Raw genomic sequence first — 17,080 nt, 5'->3', positions numbered from 1 at the left:
CAAGCCCCACCTTTTTTTTGGAACCGCACCTTCCCTTTAACCATTCAGGTGTGGAGGTCTCTGCTCAAGCCCCACCCATGCCACAAGCCCCGCCTCTTTCTCGGAGCCCCGCCTTCCCTTTACCTGCTGAGATATGGTCTCTGCACAAGCCCTACCTCTGTCTCCGAGCCCCACCTTCCCTTTAACCACTCAGATGTGGAGGTCTCTGCTCAAGCCCCACCCATGCCACAAGCCCCACCACCACAGCCAGTTAATTTTTTAATTTTTTGTAGAGGCAGGGTCTTGCTATGTTGCCCAGGCTGATGTTGAACTCCTGGCCTCAAATGATCTTCTTGCCTTGGCCTCCCAAAGTGCTGGGATTACAGACGTGAGCCACTGCATCTAGCCTCAGAATGACTCTTCAGGTGGCCCCCATGGTCTCTGCCTCCTGTGTTCACAACCTGATATAAATAAATGATAGGCCGGGCACAGTGGTTCACGTCTGTAATCCCAACATTTTGAGAGGCAGAGGCAGGAGGATCTTGAGCCCTAGGACTTTGAGACTAGCCTGCACAACATAGCAAGACCTTGTTTCTACAATTTTTTTTAATTAGCTGGTCATGGTGGTACATGCCTGTGGTCCCAGCTACTCAGAAGGCTAAGGTGGGAGGATCACTTGAGCCTGGGCGGTCAAGGCTGCAGTGAGCTGTGATTGTGCAACTGCACTCCAGAGTGAGACCCTGTCTCAAAAAAGAAAAGAAAGGGCTGGGCGTGGTGGCTCACGCCTGTAATCCCAGCACTTTGGGAAGGCGAGGTGGGCAGCTCACCCGAGGTCAGGTGTTCAGCCTAGCCAACATGGCGAAACCCTGTCTCTACTAAAAATACAAAAAAAAAAAAAAAAAAAAAAAAAATTAGCCAGGCATGGTGGTGCACACCTGTAATCCCAGCTACTCGGGAGGCTGAGGCAGGAGAATCACCTGAACCCAGGAGGTGGAGGATGCAGTGAGCCGAGATCACACTACTGTACTCCAGCCTGGGCAACAGAGCAATACACCGTCTCAAAAAAAAAAAAAAAAAAAAAGAGGAGAGGGAGAGGAGCAGGGAGGGAAGGAAGGGAAGGAAAGAAAAGAAAAGAGAGAGAGAGAGAAAGAATTGAATGAATAAACAAATAAATGGAGGCAAACGGACAAATCTCTTATGTAGAAGAATTCCTAATTTGTGCAGCTACACTGCCCTTAAGGAGATAGAGAGTAACTCTACACCTCTTGAGTATGGGCTGTGCATATAGTGACTTCCTTCCCAAGACTGCAGCCTGGAAGGAGGGGGAGGGAGAGTCACTTGACAGTATTGAAACCTGACAAGCAGCAGCGTCTTTGGCGGTCCCGCGGATCTGTCTCTTGCTTCAACAGTGTTTGGACAGAACAGATGCAGGAACTCACTTCCAGCCTCCGACCACCCTCTGATTTCCTCTCTACTTGCAACCTCCAGGACCATCGTCTCAGCCATCTCCTGCTTCTCGGACCAGCCAACGCCGTTTTTGTGGTTAGCTCCTTCTTGCCGACCAACCATGTGCTCCCAGATTGGTCAGAATTATTCCACCGCGGTGGAGGCAGCCGTCAACCGCCTGGTCAGTTTGCACCTGCGGGCCTCCTGCATCTCCTCTCTCTGCGCTTCTATTATGACCACCGTGATGTGGCTCCGGAAGGCGGGGGCTACTTCTTCCATGAATTGGACGAGGAGAAGCGCAAGGGCGTTAAGCGTCTCCTGAAGATGCAAAACCAGTGTGGTGGCCCTGCTCTCTTCCAGGACATCCAGAAGGCAGGTCAGGATGAGTGGGGTAAAACCCTGGAAGCCATGGAAGCCGCCATGGCCCCCGGGAAAAATCTCAACCAGGGTCTTTTGGATCGTCATGCCCTGGGTTCCACCCCTACAGACCCCCAGCTCTGTGACTTCCTGGAGGGTCACTTCCCAGATGAGGAAGTGGGCCGCGCGCGGTGGCTCACACCTGTAATCCTCGCACTTTGGGAGGCCGAGGCAGGCGGATCACCCGAGGTCAGGAGTTCAAGAGCAGCCTGGCCAACATGGCGAAACCCCAGCTCTACTAAAAATACAAAAATTATCTGGGCATGGTGGCGGGTGCCTGTGGTCCCAGCTACTCAGGAGGCTGAGGTGGGAGGATCACTTGAGTCCAGGAGGCAGAGGCTGCCGTGAGCCAAGATCGCACCACTGCACTCCAGCCTGGGTGACAGAGCCAGAACCCCTGTCTCCAAAAAAAAAAAAAAAAAACTACAGGGAAAAGAAACATAAAAGGGGGCCAGGCACAGTGGCTCATGCCTGTAATCCCAGCACTTTGGGAGGCTGAGGCGGGCAGATCACCTGAGGTCACGAGTTCAAGACGAGCCTGGTCAACATGGTGAAACCCTGTCTGTACTAAAAATTACAAAAATTAGCCAGGTGAGGTGGCGGGTGACTGTAGTCCCAGCTTCTCAGGAGGCCAAGGCAGGAGAACTGCTTGAACCTGGGAGGCAGATGTTGCAGTGAGCCGAGATCGCGCCACTGCACTCCAGCCCAGGTGACAAAGTGAGACTCAGTCTCAAAACAAAACAAAACAAAAAAGGAAGTCTTGGGTCTTGGGCATCTATGAACTTTTGCTTTGCTGAGGTCTTTCAAATCACTTGGCTTTTTGACAATGGAGTATTACGAGAGCATTAAAGTAAGAAGTGCATTCAGCAGATACAGGGCTACTAATTCTTGGACAGGCTCCATGGAGAGCCCAGGGTGCTGAGGGAAGCCATATTTGGTGATTTAGCGGATGGCACTCTTCCATCTGTATCTCCATGACCATGTGTGGCCACTAGGAATGGTCTGGTGGGTCTGGCCAATGCAGCTCCCCCTGCCATGCCCTGACTAAAGTCCAACAAGGTAATTAATAGCACATGGCCTCTCTCCAAGTCCCTGCCATTCTAATTAGGTAACAAAGGCTGCATCTCTTTACAAAGGATCTGTTCTAGTGTTTTCTCTGGGTTGCATTTTTTCTATTATTTACTACAACGATTGTGCTAAATGCTTTACATGCAAAATGTGATCGAGTTCCCACAACAGTCTTCAGAAGGCCGGGCATGGTGGCTCACACCTGTAATCCCGGCACTTTGGGAGGCTGAGGTCGGGAGTTCGAGACCAGCCTGGCTAACCTAGCGAAACCCTGTCTCTACTAAAAATATAAAAAAATTAGCTGGGCGTGGCGGTAGGTGCCTATAATCCCAGATACTCAGGAGGCTGAGGCAGGAGAACTGCTTGAACCTGGAGGGCAGAGGTTGCAGTGAGCTGAGATCACAACACTGCACTCCAGGCTGGGTGAAAGAGTGAAACTCTGTCTCAAAAAAAAAAAAAAAAACAGCCTTCAGAAGTAGAAACAAGCCAGGCATAGTGGCTCATACCAGTAACCCCAGCTACTTCGGTGGCCAAGGCAGGAGGATTGCTTGAGCCCAGGAGTTTGAGACCAGTCTGGGCAACATAGGGAGACCCCATCTCTAAAAAATATAAAAATTAGCTGGGTGTGGTTGTGTGTGCCTGTAGTCCCAGCCACTTAGGAGGCTGAGGTGGGAGGATCGCTTGAGCCCAGGAGGTGGAGGTTGCAGTGAGCCATAAGTGTACCACTGCATTCCAGTCTGGGTGACAGAGCAAGACTCAGTCTAAAAAAAAAAAAAAGAAAGAAAAAGAAAAGAAAAGAAAAAAGAGGCCGGGCGCGGTGGCTCATACCTATAATCCCAGCACTTTGGGAGGCCGAGGCAGGCAGATCATGAGGTCAGGAGATCGAGACCATCCTGGCTAACACAGTGAAACCCCATCTCTACTAAAAATACACAAAAATTAGCCAGGCGTGGTGGTGGGCGCCTGTAGTCCCACCTACTCGGAAAGCTGAGGCAGGAGAATGGCGTGAACCCGGGAGGCGGAGCTTGGAGTGAGCCAAGATCGCACCACTGCACTCCAGCCTAGGCGACAGAGCAAGACTCTGTCTAAAAAAAAAAAAAAAGAAGTAGACACAGTCGATTCTCATTATTTCTGTTCTCTAAAGGCAATACCAAGTTCACTAATACCGACCATCGCTCCTAAGAGAAACACAGGTTTGGGTTCCTGTGAGCCTCTAGTCACAATGTTTGCATCAACCGTCAATACATGACCTTGGCCAGGTGCAGTGGCTCACACCTGTAATCCCAGCACCTTGAGAGGATGAGAAGGGCGGATCAACTGAGGTCAGGAGTTCGAGACCAGCTTGACCAACATCTCTACTAAAAATACAAAATTAGCCAGGCATGGTGGTGCATGCCTGTAATCCCAGCTACTCGGGAGGCTGAGGCAGAAGAATCACTTGAACCCAGGAGATGGAGGTTGCAGTGAGCCGAGATTGTGTCATTGCACTCCAACCTGGGCAATAAGAGCGAAACTCCATCTCAAAAAAAAAAAAAGAAAGTTCAAATATCTAGCCAACCGGGATTAGTTCAGACTGTGTGACCCGACCCCAGCCAATGGGGAAAGGGCACAGGGGCAGGACTTGTGTCAGGAATAAAGGCTCTCGTGACCCTTTGTTCAGGTGCGCTCTCATGACGACTGGTCAAAGAAAAACACCTCTCTGAGCAGAAGTACAATTGCTTTGCTAAAATCCCTTTGTTTGAGTATTCAATCTCCTTAGCATTTTGAGCATTATTCCCAACAAATAGATATGGTTGAGTCATTCACATTGAACTCATAGCACTTTTACTCGTATCTGAAGTTCTCTAACACACAGTTTTTCTCCTTGGAGCTTTCTTGCACTTAGGAACACTAGACGTGCTTCAGCACGATGCTTGGAGGTCATTTTATTTTATGGATTTATTTATTTATTTTTGAGACGGAGTCTTGCTTTTTCACCCAGGCTGGAGTGCAGTGGCACGATCTCAGCTCACTGCAGCCTCCGCCTCCTGGGTTCAAGTGATTCTCCTGCCTCAGCCTCCTGAATAGCTGGGATTGCAGGCGCGTGCCACCACCCCCAGCTAATTTGTGTATTTTTAGTAGAGACGAGGTTTCACCATGTTGGCCAGGCTGGTCTTGAACTCCTGGCCTCAGGTGATCCGCTTGCCTCAGCCTCCCAAAGTGCTGGGAGTACAGATGTGAGCCACCGCGCCTGACCAAAAGTCATTTTAAATAGCAAAATCACCAAGAAAAAGCACAAAAATGGGAAAAAAGCTGCAGCCCCAAAAAGATGTGTTTAAAGTATGACAGCTGAAACAAGATGATAGAGCATTGTCTTATTCAACTTTGGCTGGGAACAAGCACATCAGGGGCTCAAATATTTTCCCCCTGCTCTGTGCATGTCTACGAATGGCCATAAAAGTACCGGCCATTGGCCGGGCGCGGTGGCTCAAGCCTGTAATCCCAGCACTTTGGGAGGCCGAGGTGGGCAGATCACGAGGTCAGGAGATCAAGACCATCCTGGCTAACACAGTGAAACCTCGTCTCTACTAAAAATACAAAAATTAGCCTGGCGTGGTGGCGGGTGCCTGTAATCCCAGCTACTCGGGAGGCTAAGGTGGAAGAATCGCTTGAACCCGGGAGGCAGAGGTTGCAGTGAGCCGAGATCGCACCACTGTACTCCAGCCTGGGTGACAGAGCGACACTCTGTCTCACAGGAAAAAACAAAAAGAAAAACAAAAAAACAGGGAACCGAGCTCAGGTCACACACTGTGGCTCCTCGGTGGTGGCTGTAGCACCATGGACAGTTCCCAGGGCCTTGGTGGACTGGGGAGAAGCTGTGGCTCTTTAAATGCCAGTCTGGGCAGGCCTGTCCGTCCAGAATACGCCTTCCTCCCCTTTTTTTTTTCATCTAACTCCACTCACTCCTCAGGGGTCTCATTCATACAGTCACCACCCCTGTAACCCCACCAGGAAACCTCCCCAAGCCTCCCCCAACCTGCACCACTGCAAAGATATCTCTACATCAGCCCAGACTCTATTGTCCACCTGTTTCTCTCAACTGAATAGGAATTCTTTTTTTTGTTTTTTTTGAGATGGAGCGTCACTCTGTCACCCCACCTGGAGTGCAGTGACTCAATCTGGGCTCACTGCAACCTCCACCTCCCGGGTTCAAGCGATTCTCCTGCCTCAGTCTCCCGAGTAGCTGGAATTACAGGCGCCCACCACCACGTCCGACCAATTTTTGTATTTTTAGTAGAGACGGGGTTTCACCATGCTGTCCAGGCTGGTCTCAAACTCCCAACCTCAAGTTATCTGCCCGCCTCAGCCTCCCAAAGTGCTGGGATTGCAGGTGTGAGCGGCCTCCTAAAGTGCTGGGATTACAGGTGTGAGCGGCCTCCTAAAGTGCTGGGATTACATGCCTGGCCTCAACTGAATGGGCATTCTAAGAGGATTCCCAATCCTGCACACAAAAACAGCATGAATTAACTGTCTTAGGGAAGCCACGCCTCTGCCAGCCATGAGCTGGGAAGAAGCAGATACCTCAGAGGCAGGGCGTGCAGGTGGGTGATGATGAGAGGGGCCACAGCCGCAGCCCCATGCAGGGGAGCCCACCACTAACCCTGCACCCCCAATCCTGCACAAAAGAGCTGGTGGGCACTAGCCATATCGCCTTGCAACCTTCCTCGGATGCAGAATCCCTCCCTTCAGCCATCCTCTTCCTCTGATGCTCTGAAGGCCTGGGGAGCCTGAGAGATGCCCCCTGCACCCAGACAGGGCTCACCTTTGTTTGCCAGTAATGGGAATTACTCATATCTTGTGCCCAGTGCCCAGCACAGGGAATAACCGAATCTACCCCTCAGTGAACACAAGTGTCTCTCACAAGACCTCCGCTTTCTCCAGCCAGGAGATGGGAAGCCCCAACCTTGTGCTAAGTCTCTGGGTTCTCTGCTTCCCCATCGGGGCTTTCTGCCTCTGCTGTGGGCAGGTTGCCTTTATGCCTCAGAAGAGTGCAGACCCCCATGCAGTGGGTGAGGGTCGTGAAGGGTCATGTCATGAAGGGAGCCAGCCTTCACGCACTCTGCCTGCGTTTCCTGAACAGCTTTGCACCACGAGTTGCTACCTTGTGCGGAGAATGTGTGGTGCATAAGACCAACTGAGCCTCTGCTCTTCCAAAATGTATATTCTGGCCAGGTGCGGTGGCTCACGCCTGTAATCTCAACACTTTGGGAGGCCAAGGCAGGCAGATCGCCTGAGGTCAGGAGTTTGAGACCAGCCTGGCCAGCATGGTGAAACCCCGTCTCTACTAAAAGTAAAAAAAAATAGCCGGGTGTGGTGGTGCATGCCTGTAGTCCCAGCTACTTGGGAAGCTGAGGCGTGAGAATCGCTTGAACCTGAGAGGAGGCGGAGGTTGCAGTGAGCTGAGATCACATCACTGCACTCCAGCCTGGGAGACAGAGCAAGACTCTGTCCCAAAAAACAAAACAAAACAAAATAGTATATTCTAATAAGGAGGAGCAGAGACTCAACAACAACAAAAAAAAGTATAAATAATTTCAATTAATAGTAAGTGCTGTGGGCCAGGCACGGTGGCTCACACCTATAATCCCAACATTTTTCAAGGCCGAGGTGAGAGGCTCACTTGAGCCCAAGAGTTCAAGACCAGCCTGGGCAATAGAGAGAGACCCTATTTCTACAAAAATTACACAGATTAGCGGGGCATGGTGGTGGAAGCCTGTAATCTCAGCCACTCGGGAGGAAGCGGTGTCAGGATCACTTGATCCTGGGAGTTCAAGACTGCAGTGAGCTATGATTGTGCCATTGCACTCCAGCCTGGATGACAGGGAAAACCCCTGTTTCCTAAAAATAGGTAAATAAAATAAACATTAAAAACAGCAAAAGCAAGCAATACATATAGGCCGGTCACAGTGATTCATACCTCTAATCCCAGTACTTTGGGAGGCCAAGGTGGGCGGATCATCTGAGGTCAGGAGTTCGAGACCAGCCTGACCAACATGGTGAAACCCCCGTCTCTACTAAAAATACAAAAAAAATTAGCCCGGTGTGGTGGTGTGTGCCTGTAATCCCAGCTACTTGGGAGGCTGAGGCAGGAGAACCACTTGAACCTGGGAGTCGGAGGTTGCAGTAAGCCGAGATCGCACCACTGTACTCCAGCCTGGGCAACAGAGCAAGACTCCACCTCAAAAAAGAAAAAGAAAAGAAAAGAAAGAAAGAAACACATAGAAAGGTTTTCTTGTGCCCCGGCATTGTGTTTAGTGCTGTCTATGCATTATCTCATAACGTGGAAAAGCCATAGCGGCTCCATTTCACAGATGAGGAAAACTGAGGCCCGCAGGTGAGATCACTCATGCCCACTGGTCCGCCAACTGGGGAGTGGCTGGGCTAGAGTTCAAACCCACTTCCAGTCCGACTGCAGGGCCTGCACTCTCCACCCTACCATCTTCCGTTGTCTCCTTGAATTCCTCCAGGGTGAGGCCACGCCAGCGCACAACTGCAGAGGGCGCCGTTCCCACAGCAGCCCTGCAAAGCGAGTGTGCCTGAGAAACTTCTGCCTCCCCTCCACCCAGCCCTGTTTAAGGCACAAGGCTGCATCAATGGTAAGTGACCATCTAATGGACCCACAACACATTGACCTGGGGACAGTCATTTCTTTTTTTTTTTTCTTTGAGACAGAGTCTCCCTCTGCCACCCAGGCTGGAGTGCAGTGGCGCCATCTCAGCTCACTGCAACCTCTGCCTCCCAGGTTCAAGCGATTCTCCTGCCTCAGCCTCCCGAGTAGCTGGGATTACAGGCATGCGCCACCACGCCTGGCTAATTTTTGTATTTTCAGTAGAGATGGGGTTTCACCATGTTGGCCAGGCTGGTATCGAACTCCTGACCTCAGGTGATCCTCCCTCCTCGGCCTCCCAAAGTGCTGGGATTATAGGCGTGAGCCATGGCATCCGGCCTGGGGACAGTCCTTTCTTTGCCTGCACAGACTTTTTGGGAGATGCCACCCCTCAACCCTGCTCCCTTTGCAAGGAGAAATGCCAAGAAGACCTTCCCCAACCCCCCCGCCCCCCATTCTCTAAGGAATGAGGCCATCTTGCCATTTATGTATTGATTTGTCTGTTGTTTTGTTTTTCAATCTGTGACGCGCCATCAGAAAATGATTTCTGCCACTGCTCCTGGTGTGGCTTTCGGAGATGCTTGTCTGTCAGCCAATGGAGAGGACCGGATTCTGGCAGGGGGCTGTGCTTTTCGGTCAGGCCGCCACCCCCCACCCCCTCCTCCCTGCACACAAAAGCAGCATAAATTAACTGTCTTCGGGAAGCCGAGCCTCTGCCAGCCGTGAGCTGGGAAGAAGCAGCTACCTCGGAGGCAGGGCGCGCAGGCTGGCGGCGATGAGAGGAGGCGCAGCCGCAGCCCCGCGCTGGGGAGCCCACCGCTAACCCTGCACCCCACCCACCCCTACACAAAAGAGCTGGCGGGCGCTGGCCACGTCGCCCTGGGTGACCTTCCTCGGATGCAGAATCCGCCCCTGCGAGCATCCTTTTCCTCCCAGGCTCTGAAGGCCTGGGGAGCGTGAACGATGCCCAGCTGCACACGGGCAGGGCTCGCCTTTGTTTGCCAGTAAGGAGGAGAAGCTGTCTCAGCTGCAGAGGTGAGTGCGCGCATCTCCCCTTCTCCCGGGATAAACCGTCTCCCTGGAAGGTTTATCCGGCAGCCTTTGCCGCCTCTAAATCCCTTTCCAGCAGATGGGGCGGGTGGGAGCAGAGAGCCACGGTCTTGTGACTCCGTGAAGGCCCTCACATCCGCGTTCCCGGTATCAGGGAAAACCGTTCCCTGAGCTGCGCCCAGCAACACAGTTTACCTTCCGCGCGCACCGTTCCCCTGGAAGGCAGATAAGTGCACCATTTTCAGGACACGCTGAGAGCTCGGGCGGATGAAAACCTGAGCTTCTCTCTGGGACGCTGAAATAGACCCATCCTAACCCTGTGTATTTCCTATTTATAACGCTGGGAAGGCCACCAGCCGCCGATTTCGAAAAAAAAAAAAAATTCTCTTAAGTGTGTCGATAAAGGCTGTCTGTCCTGTGGAGTGGGGAGGAAGGGGGTGGTTTATGGTTTAAGACACAGATGCCTCCTCCTTATTGGAACTCGTATGTGATTTGCTAATAATCAGACATCAGGGCTCAGATGAGCGCTTCACTCCTGTTCCTTGATGTCACTGTCTTCTTTTGGCCGTCCCCAAATGCGAAGCCAGGATCTGAGTGCAGGAGTGTCCGGGGCCCACTGAGAACCCACCACACCCCATCCTCAGAAGATTGTGGAGTCAACGCCTGTGGCTGCAGCTGGCAGGGGGTGGGGGTCGGGGGCGGGGCTGGGGGGAGTGTTCCTGGGGGCTGAGGTCACACCCAGCTCAGTGCGAGGAAGGCAGAGGCGAAGACCCCTTCCTCCGGAGAGCAAATGCGTTTCTACTGCCGAGGAGACCTTACCCTCGCGGGAAGGGCCTGGCTGGCTGCTGCCACCCCCACCCCCCACCCCATAGCATCCAGGAGGGATTTTTTTTTTTCCATGCTGCGTGTTACTGTCCCTCCTCCAAGAATGAATGACGACATTGAGGACAGAGAATCGAGGGAGAAACGCTCACCCTGTACGGGGGAGGGTCTAGTTTTAGCCGTCCCCTCCCCCCACTTCCTCATCTGGCTGAGGCTGCCTCTGGGTCCTTCCTTGCTAAGCCACGGTCCCTGGTCCCCGATGCAAACCCGATATCTATGCCGGGGGGCTGCAGGTAACCTATTCCACAGAGAGGCAGCCTGGATGCCATGAGAGTTGGGGGCCTTAGATGCTTTATGTATTTGTTTTTTTGAGACAGGGTCTTGCTATCTTGCCCCGGCTAGTCTTGACCTCCTGTGCTCAGGCAATCCTCCCAAAGTGCTGGGATTACACGTGTGAGCCACTGCCCCCAGCCAGGTGCTTTATTTTTTATTTTATTTTTTGAAATAGGATCTCTGTTGCTTAGGCTGGAGTGCGGTAGCACAATCATAGCTCACTGCAGCCTCGACCTCCTGGGCTCGAGCAATCCTCCCACCTCAGCCTCCTGAACAGCTATGACTTCAGGCACCCACCACATTTGATTAATTTTTGGTTTTGGTTTTGTTTTTTGTAGAGATGGGGCCTTGCTATGTTGCCCAGGCTGGTCTTGACCTTCTGGGTTCAATCCTCCCACCTCAGCCTCCTGATTAGCTAGGACCTCAGGCACCCACCATTATGCTTGGTTAGTTTTTGTATTTTTTTGGAGAGATGGAGGTCTTGCTGTGTTGCCCAGGCTGGTCTCGAACCCCTGGTCTCAAGCAATCTGCCCAAAGTGCTGGGGTTCCAGGCATGCACCACTGCATCCAGCCCCTAGATGCTTTAAAAAGTGGATCTAGTGGCCAGGAGCAGTGGCTCAAGCCTGTAATCCCAGCACTTTGGGAGGCAGGCAGATCACGAGGTCAAGAGTTCGAGACCAGCCTGGCCAATATCGTGAAACCCCGTCTCTACTAAAAATACAAAAATTAGCTGGGCGTGGTGGCACGCGCCTGTAGTCCCAGCTACTCAGGAGGTGGAGGTTGCAGTGAGCCGAGATCACACCACTGCACTCCAGCCTGGGCGACAGAGTGAGACTCCATCTCAAAAAAAACAAAACAAAACAAAACAAAACAAAAAAAGGTGTATCTAGCTACTCAGGAGCTGTTGAGAGGACAGACGGAGGTAATGGAAGGACAGAGCATACAATGCTCTGTAATGACTGCCGGACATGGGCCTGAAATCCTTTCTTAAACACGGGAATGCACACAGAAATGACTATTGCCTTTAAGACAAGGTTTCTCCACCTTGGATCTATGGATATTTGGGGCCCAGTCATTCTTGGTCATGGGCGGCCATCCTGGGCACTGTAGGGTGCTGAGCAGCACCCCTGGCCTGCCCCAGGGGGCACTCCTTCCCCTCGGTTGTGACAAAAGTGCCTCTAGACAATGCCAAGTATCCCCTTGCAGCAGGGGTGGCAGAATTGTCCACAGGTGCAAAGCACTGGTTTCAAAGCACAAAACAGATGGGGTTGGTTGAGTCATAAGATGCTGGTATGTTACGTCCAAAAGGTATCTTAGAGGTCATCTCTAATTCAACTGTTTTGTTTACAGAAAGGGAAACTGAGACCCAGAGAGGGAGATGGTCTGAGAGTCCGCCATGCCCCAGAGCAGACCAGAACTCAGTCTCACCTGGCAGCTCTGATCCTGGCCCCACCCAGACTGCTTCCCCCTACCCTGCCCCTGCCCCCAGTGAGCTCCTCAGAACAAGAAAAACAAAACTGGTGTTGGGGGGGTGGGGTGGCACAGTGGCTCACACCTGTAATCCCAGTGCTTTGGGAGGCTGAGGCAGGAGGATCACCTGAGCCCGAAAGTTCAAGACCCACCTGGGTGACAAAGCAAGATCGAAAAAATTAGCCAGGCATGATGGCACACACTCGTGGTCCCAGCTACTTGGGAGGCTGAGGCAGGAGGATCTCTTGAGCCCAGGAGTTGGAGGCTGTAGTGAGCTGGGATCGCACCACTGCACTCCAGCCTGGGCGACAGAGCAAGACCCCGTCTCTAAATAAATAAATAAATAAAGTGGCATTTTGTGGTAATAAAGATGAGGGTTTCCTTTCGAACCCCAGTCTCTTTCCACACTGCCTTTGTGAGCCCTGGGGTCAGAAGGTCACTAGGGGTTGCTTGAGGGAGGACAGAGGGGCAGGACAGGTGGCCTGGTAGATATGGCAGATAGTGATGGGTTAGATCCCTCTGGATTCTCTTTGAACTTGGCATTCCCAGCACGGAAGCTGAAGTATATCAGCCATTCACACTTTAGTATAAATGACGATTTGGATTTCTTGCTTTCTAGTTGAGGTTCAAGGCACAAGAGGGAGCGTAAGTCTATCTGGGTCATGGCTCACCCTGGAGAAGGTGGATTTCAAAGTTTCCAAGGGAGCGGGGCTTATATCTGAAGGCTCAGCCTCTCGCCCACATTCAAACTCTGAACCCCACTGTGCATCCTAAGCTCTCTATGCCTCCGTTTTCTCATCGGTAAAACAGGGGAACCTCATGGGGCTGGGTGATGGTTCAATAAGAAGTGCTGGCCGGGCACAGTGGTTTACCCTTGTAATCTCAGCGCTTAGGGAGGCCGAGGCAGGAGGATTGCTTGAGCCCAAGAGTTCGAGACCAGCCTGGGCAACATAGCAAGACCCAATCTCTTAAAAAAAGATTTTAAAAAATTACCCAGGCATGATGGTGCACACCTGTGGTCACAGCTACCGGTGGGGGGCTGAGGCAGGAGGATTGCTTAAGCCCAGGAGTTCAAGGCTGCCATGAGCTATGATTGTGCCCCTGCACTCCAGCCCAGGCAACAGAGCAAGATCATGTTTTTTTTTAAAAAAAAAAAAAAAAATACAGCCAGGCTCAGTGGCTCACCCCTGTAATCCCAGCACTTTGGGAGGCTGAGGCGGGTAGACCACTTGAGCTCAGGAGTTTGAGACCAGCCCGGCCAACACAGTGAAACCCCATCTCTATTAAAAATACAAAAATTAGCCAGGTGTGATGGCTCACGCCTGTAATCCCAGCACTTCGGGAGGCCGAGGCAGGAGGATCACCCGAGGTCAGGAGTTTGAGACCAGCCTGGCCAACATGGCGAAACCCCGTCTCTACTAAAAATACAAGAATTAACCAGGCGTGGTGATGGGTGCCTGTAACCCCAGCTACTTGGGAGGCTGAGGTGGGAGAATCGCTTGAGCCTGGAAGGTGGAGGTTGCAGTGAGCTGAGATGGCACCATTGCACTACAGCCTGGGCAACAGAGCAAGACTCCGTCTCAAAAAAGAAGAAGGAGAAGGAGAAGGAGAGAGGAGAGAGGCGAGAGGCGAGAGGAGAAAGGAGAGAGGGGGAGGGGAAGGGGGAGGGGGAGACGGAGGGGGAGTGGGAGGGGGAAGAGCTGCATGGGGTAGGGGATTGTCATTAGGATTATTGTCCAGTAAAACCCATTCCTCTGCGGCTTCCTTTCAGGGGTCATCCTTGTTTCAAGCTGGTGCCTCTTCCCAGCTCCCATGGGGACCACCGAAGCCACGCTCCGGATGGAAAACGTGGACGTGAAGGAGGAATGGCAGGACGAAGATCTTCCCAGGTAGGACTTCCACATCCCTGAGTCACCCGTCGGGGGAGCAGGTGTCTCTCCCAGGTGGGATGCAGGAGCGAGGCCATCTCTAAGTGGGAACGGCCCGAGGCTGGCCTGGTTCAATCTCCACGTCCCATCTCCCGCACACTCAGGGAGGCCTGAGGCCCTGTGTACGAGTCTTCTCTGTGGCCTCACAGTGGGGTAGTCCTGGCCAGGCACATAATGGGTATTCGCTCAATGATTTAAGATTCATTTCTGTCCTCCCTGCCCCAAAGCTCCAAAGGATCCCCCACCCCTACACCATTTTAAGAGTTCTTAACATTCTGGCCAGGTGTGTAATCCCAGCACTTTGGGAGGCCGAGGCGGGTGGATCACTTGAGGTCAGGAGTTTCAGACCAGCCTGGCCAACACGGCAAAACCGCGTCTCTACTAAAATTACAAAAATTAGCTGGGCATGGCACCACCACACCCAGCTAAATTTTTTTTTTTTAATTTTTAGTAGAGACAGGGTTTCACTATGTTGGCCAGGCTAGTCTCAAACTCCTGATCTTGTGATCCGCCCACCTTGGCCTCCCAAAGTGCTGGGATTACAGATGTGAGCCACTGCAACCGGCCTTTTTTTTTTTTTTTTTTAAATAGAGACAGGCAGCTGGGCGTGGTGGCTCACCTCTGTAATCCCAGCACTTTGGGAGGCCGAGGCGGGCAGACCACGAGGTCAGGAGATCCAGACCATCCTGGCTAACACAGTGAAACCCCGCCTCTACTAAATATACAAAAAATTAGCCGGGCGTGGTGGCGGGCGCCTGTAGTTCCAGCTACTTGGGAGGCTGAGGCAGGAGAATGGCGTGAACCCAGGAGGCAGAGCTTGCAGTGAGCCGAGATTGCGCCACTGCACTCCAGCCTGGGCGACAAAGTGAGACTCCGTCTCAAAAAAAATAAAATAAAATAAAATTAGCTGGCATGGTGGCACGCGCCTATAATTCCAGCTACTCAGGAGGCTAAGGCACCATGGTGATTTATTAGCAGCCTTTAGGAGACACTTACCTCCCCTGATATGCTGAACACTTTTTTTTTTTTTTTTTTTTTGGGTCTCAGTCCCACAGACTGGAGTGCAGTGGCACGATCTCGGGTCACTGCAACCTCCACCTCCTGGGTTCAAGTGATTCTCCTTCCTCATCCCCCCAAGTAGCTGGGATTACAGGTACCCACCACCACGCCTGGCTGATTTTTGTATTTTTAGTAAAGACCGGGTTTCACCATGTTGGCCAGGCTGGTCTCGAACTCCCAAACTGCTGTGATTCCAGGCGAGAACCACGGCGCCCGGCCCCTGTGCTGAACGTTTTGCAGGGACATCTTGTCTACACTCTGTCTCCCCACCATACAGAGCCGCACAAGAGCAGGGGTCTTTGTTTAGCTCATTGCTGTATCCCAACCTAAGGATAGTGCCTGGCATACAGTCGGCGCTTAACAAATATTGGGTGACAGGTGCTGATCACTGGTCAGAATAAGAAATCACAGGGGCTGGGCACGGTGGCTCACGCCTATGATCCCAGCACTTACAGAGGCTCAGGCTGGGGGGATTGACTGAGCTCAAGAGTTCGAAACCAGCCTGGGCAAGATAGTGAGACCCCATTTCTACTAAAAAAAAATAAAATTAGCTGGGCATGGTGGTGTGCACCTGCAGTCTCAGCTACTTGGCAGGCTGAGGCGGGAGGATCGCTTGAGCCCAGAAGGCAGAGGTTGCAGCGAGCTATGGCTGCAGCGCTGCACTCCAGTCTGCGTGACAGAGCGAGACCCTGTCTCTATTTACTTATTTTATTTTATTTTATTTTATTTTATTTTATTTATTTATTTATTTTGAGACAGAGTCTCGCTCTGTTGCCCAGGCTGGAGTGCAGTGGCGTGATCTCTGCTTGCTGCAATCTCCGCCTCCCAGGTTCACGCCATTCTCCTGCCTCAGCCTCCCGAGTAGCTGGGACTACAGGCGCCCGCCACCACGCCCGGCTAATTTTTTGTATTTTTAGTAGAGATGGGATTTCACCGTGTTAGCCAGGATGGTCTCGATTGTCTGACCTCGTAATCCGCCCATCTTGGCCTCCCAAAATGCTGGGATTACTGGCGTGAGCCATCGCACCCAGCCACCTGTCTCTATTTAAAAAGAAAAAAGAAAAAAGGCGGGTCGCAGTGGCTCAGGCCTGTAATCCCAGCACTTCGGGAGGCCAAGGTGGGTGGATCACAAGGTCAGGAATTTGAGACCAGCCTGGCCAACATAGTGAAATCTTGTCTCTACTAAAAATTAAAAAAAAAAAATTAGCTGGGCATGGTGGTTCACGCCTGTAATCCCAGGTACTCGGGAGGCTGAGGCAGGAGAATCACTTGAACCCCCGAGGCAGAGGTTGCAGTGAGCCGAGATCGCACCACTGCACTCCAGCCCGGGTGACAGTGTGAGACTCCATCTAAAAAAAAAAAAATACTACATGGAAAGGAAGCTGTGCAAATTTGCTATTGAGATGTGTGACTCTGATTTGCTGGCTAGAGATAGCTGCTCATCCCTCTTCCCTTTCAGAGCCAGGAATTCATCCTTCCCCCGGACACAATGCCCAAGGGTCAGTTATAGAAACTATCGGGTGAGGTTCAGTCCAAAAGACCAGGTGTGTTCCACCTGAAAAAGAGAATTTGAAAAGAATCTCCAGGCCGTGCACAGTGGCTCACGTCTGCAGTCCCAGCAGTTTGGGAGGCCGAGGCAGGCAAATCACTTGAGGTCAGGAGTTCGAGGCCAGCCTGGACAACATGGTGAAACCCCATTGCTACTAAAAATACAAAAAGAAGTCGCGCGTGGTGGCGGGCACCTGTAATCCCAGCTACTCAGGAGGCTGAGGCAGGAGAACTGCTTGAACTGGGGAGGTGGAGGTTGCAGTGAGCCAAGACTGTGCCACTGTACTCCGGCCTGGGCAGTGGAGTGAGTGAG

At 52.1% G+C, this 17,080-nt stretch overlaps 2 protein-coding genes across 2 annotated transcripts in view; both read left to right on the top strand.

Moving 5' to 3' along the window:
- Nucleotides 1-77: 77 nt before the first annotated feature.
- Nucleotides 78-9,517, top strand: LOC100589457. The gene is given in 5 exon segments (XM_030795630.1): nt 78-136; nt 1,345-1,628; nt 1,631-1,959; nt 8,418-8,546; nt 9,314-9,517. Coding segments are annotated over 5 exon segments (1,005 nt in total).
- The window catches only part of ATCAY (ATCAY kinesin light chain interacting caytaxin), a 44,253-nt gene continuing 36,344 nt past the window's right edge, over nt 9,172-17,080 (top strand). Inside the window, exons 1-2 of the mRNA XM_030796035.1 lie at nt 9,172-9,592; nt 14,004-14,121. Of these exons, the coding sequence (XP_030651895.1) occupies nt 14,045-14,121 (77 nt within the window). The 5' untranslated portion in view covers nt 9,172-9,592; nt 14,004-14,044. The remainder of the gene's footprint in view (nt 9,593-14,003; nt 14,122-17,080) is intronic.

This window comes from Nomascus leucogenys, chromosome 17 (genome assembly GCF_006542625.1).
Source record: "Nomascus leucogenys isolate Asia chromosome 17, Asia_NLE_v1, whole genome shotgun sequence".
Taxonomy (NCBI): Eukaryota; Metazoa; Chordata; class Mammalia; order Primates; family Hylobatidae; genus Nomascus; species Nomascus leucogenys.
Note: the sequence above shows the minus strand (reverse complement) of the source record. Positions and strands in the feature narration are given on the sequence as shown.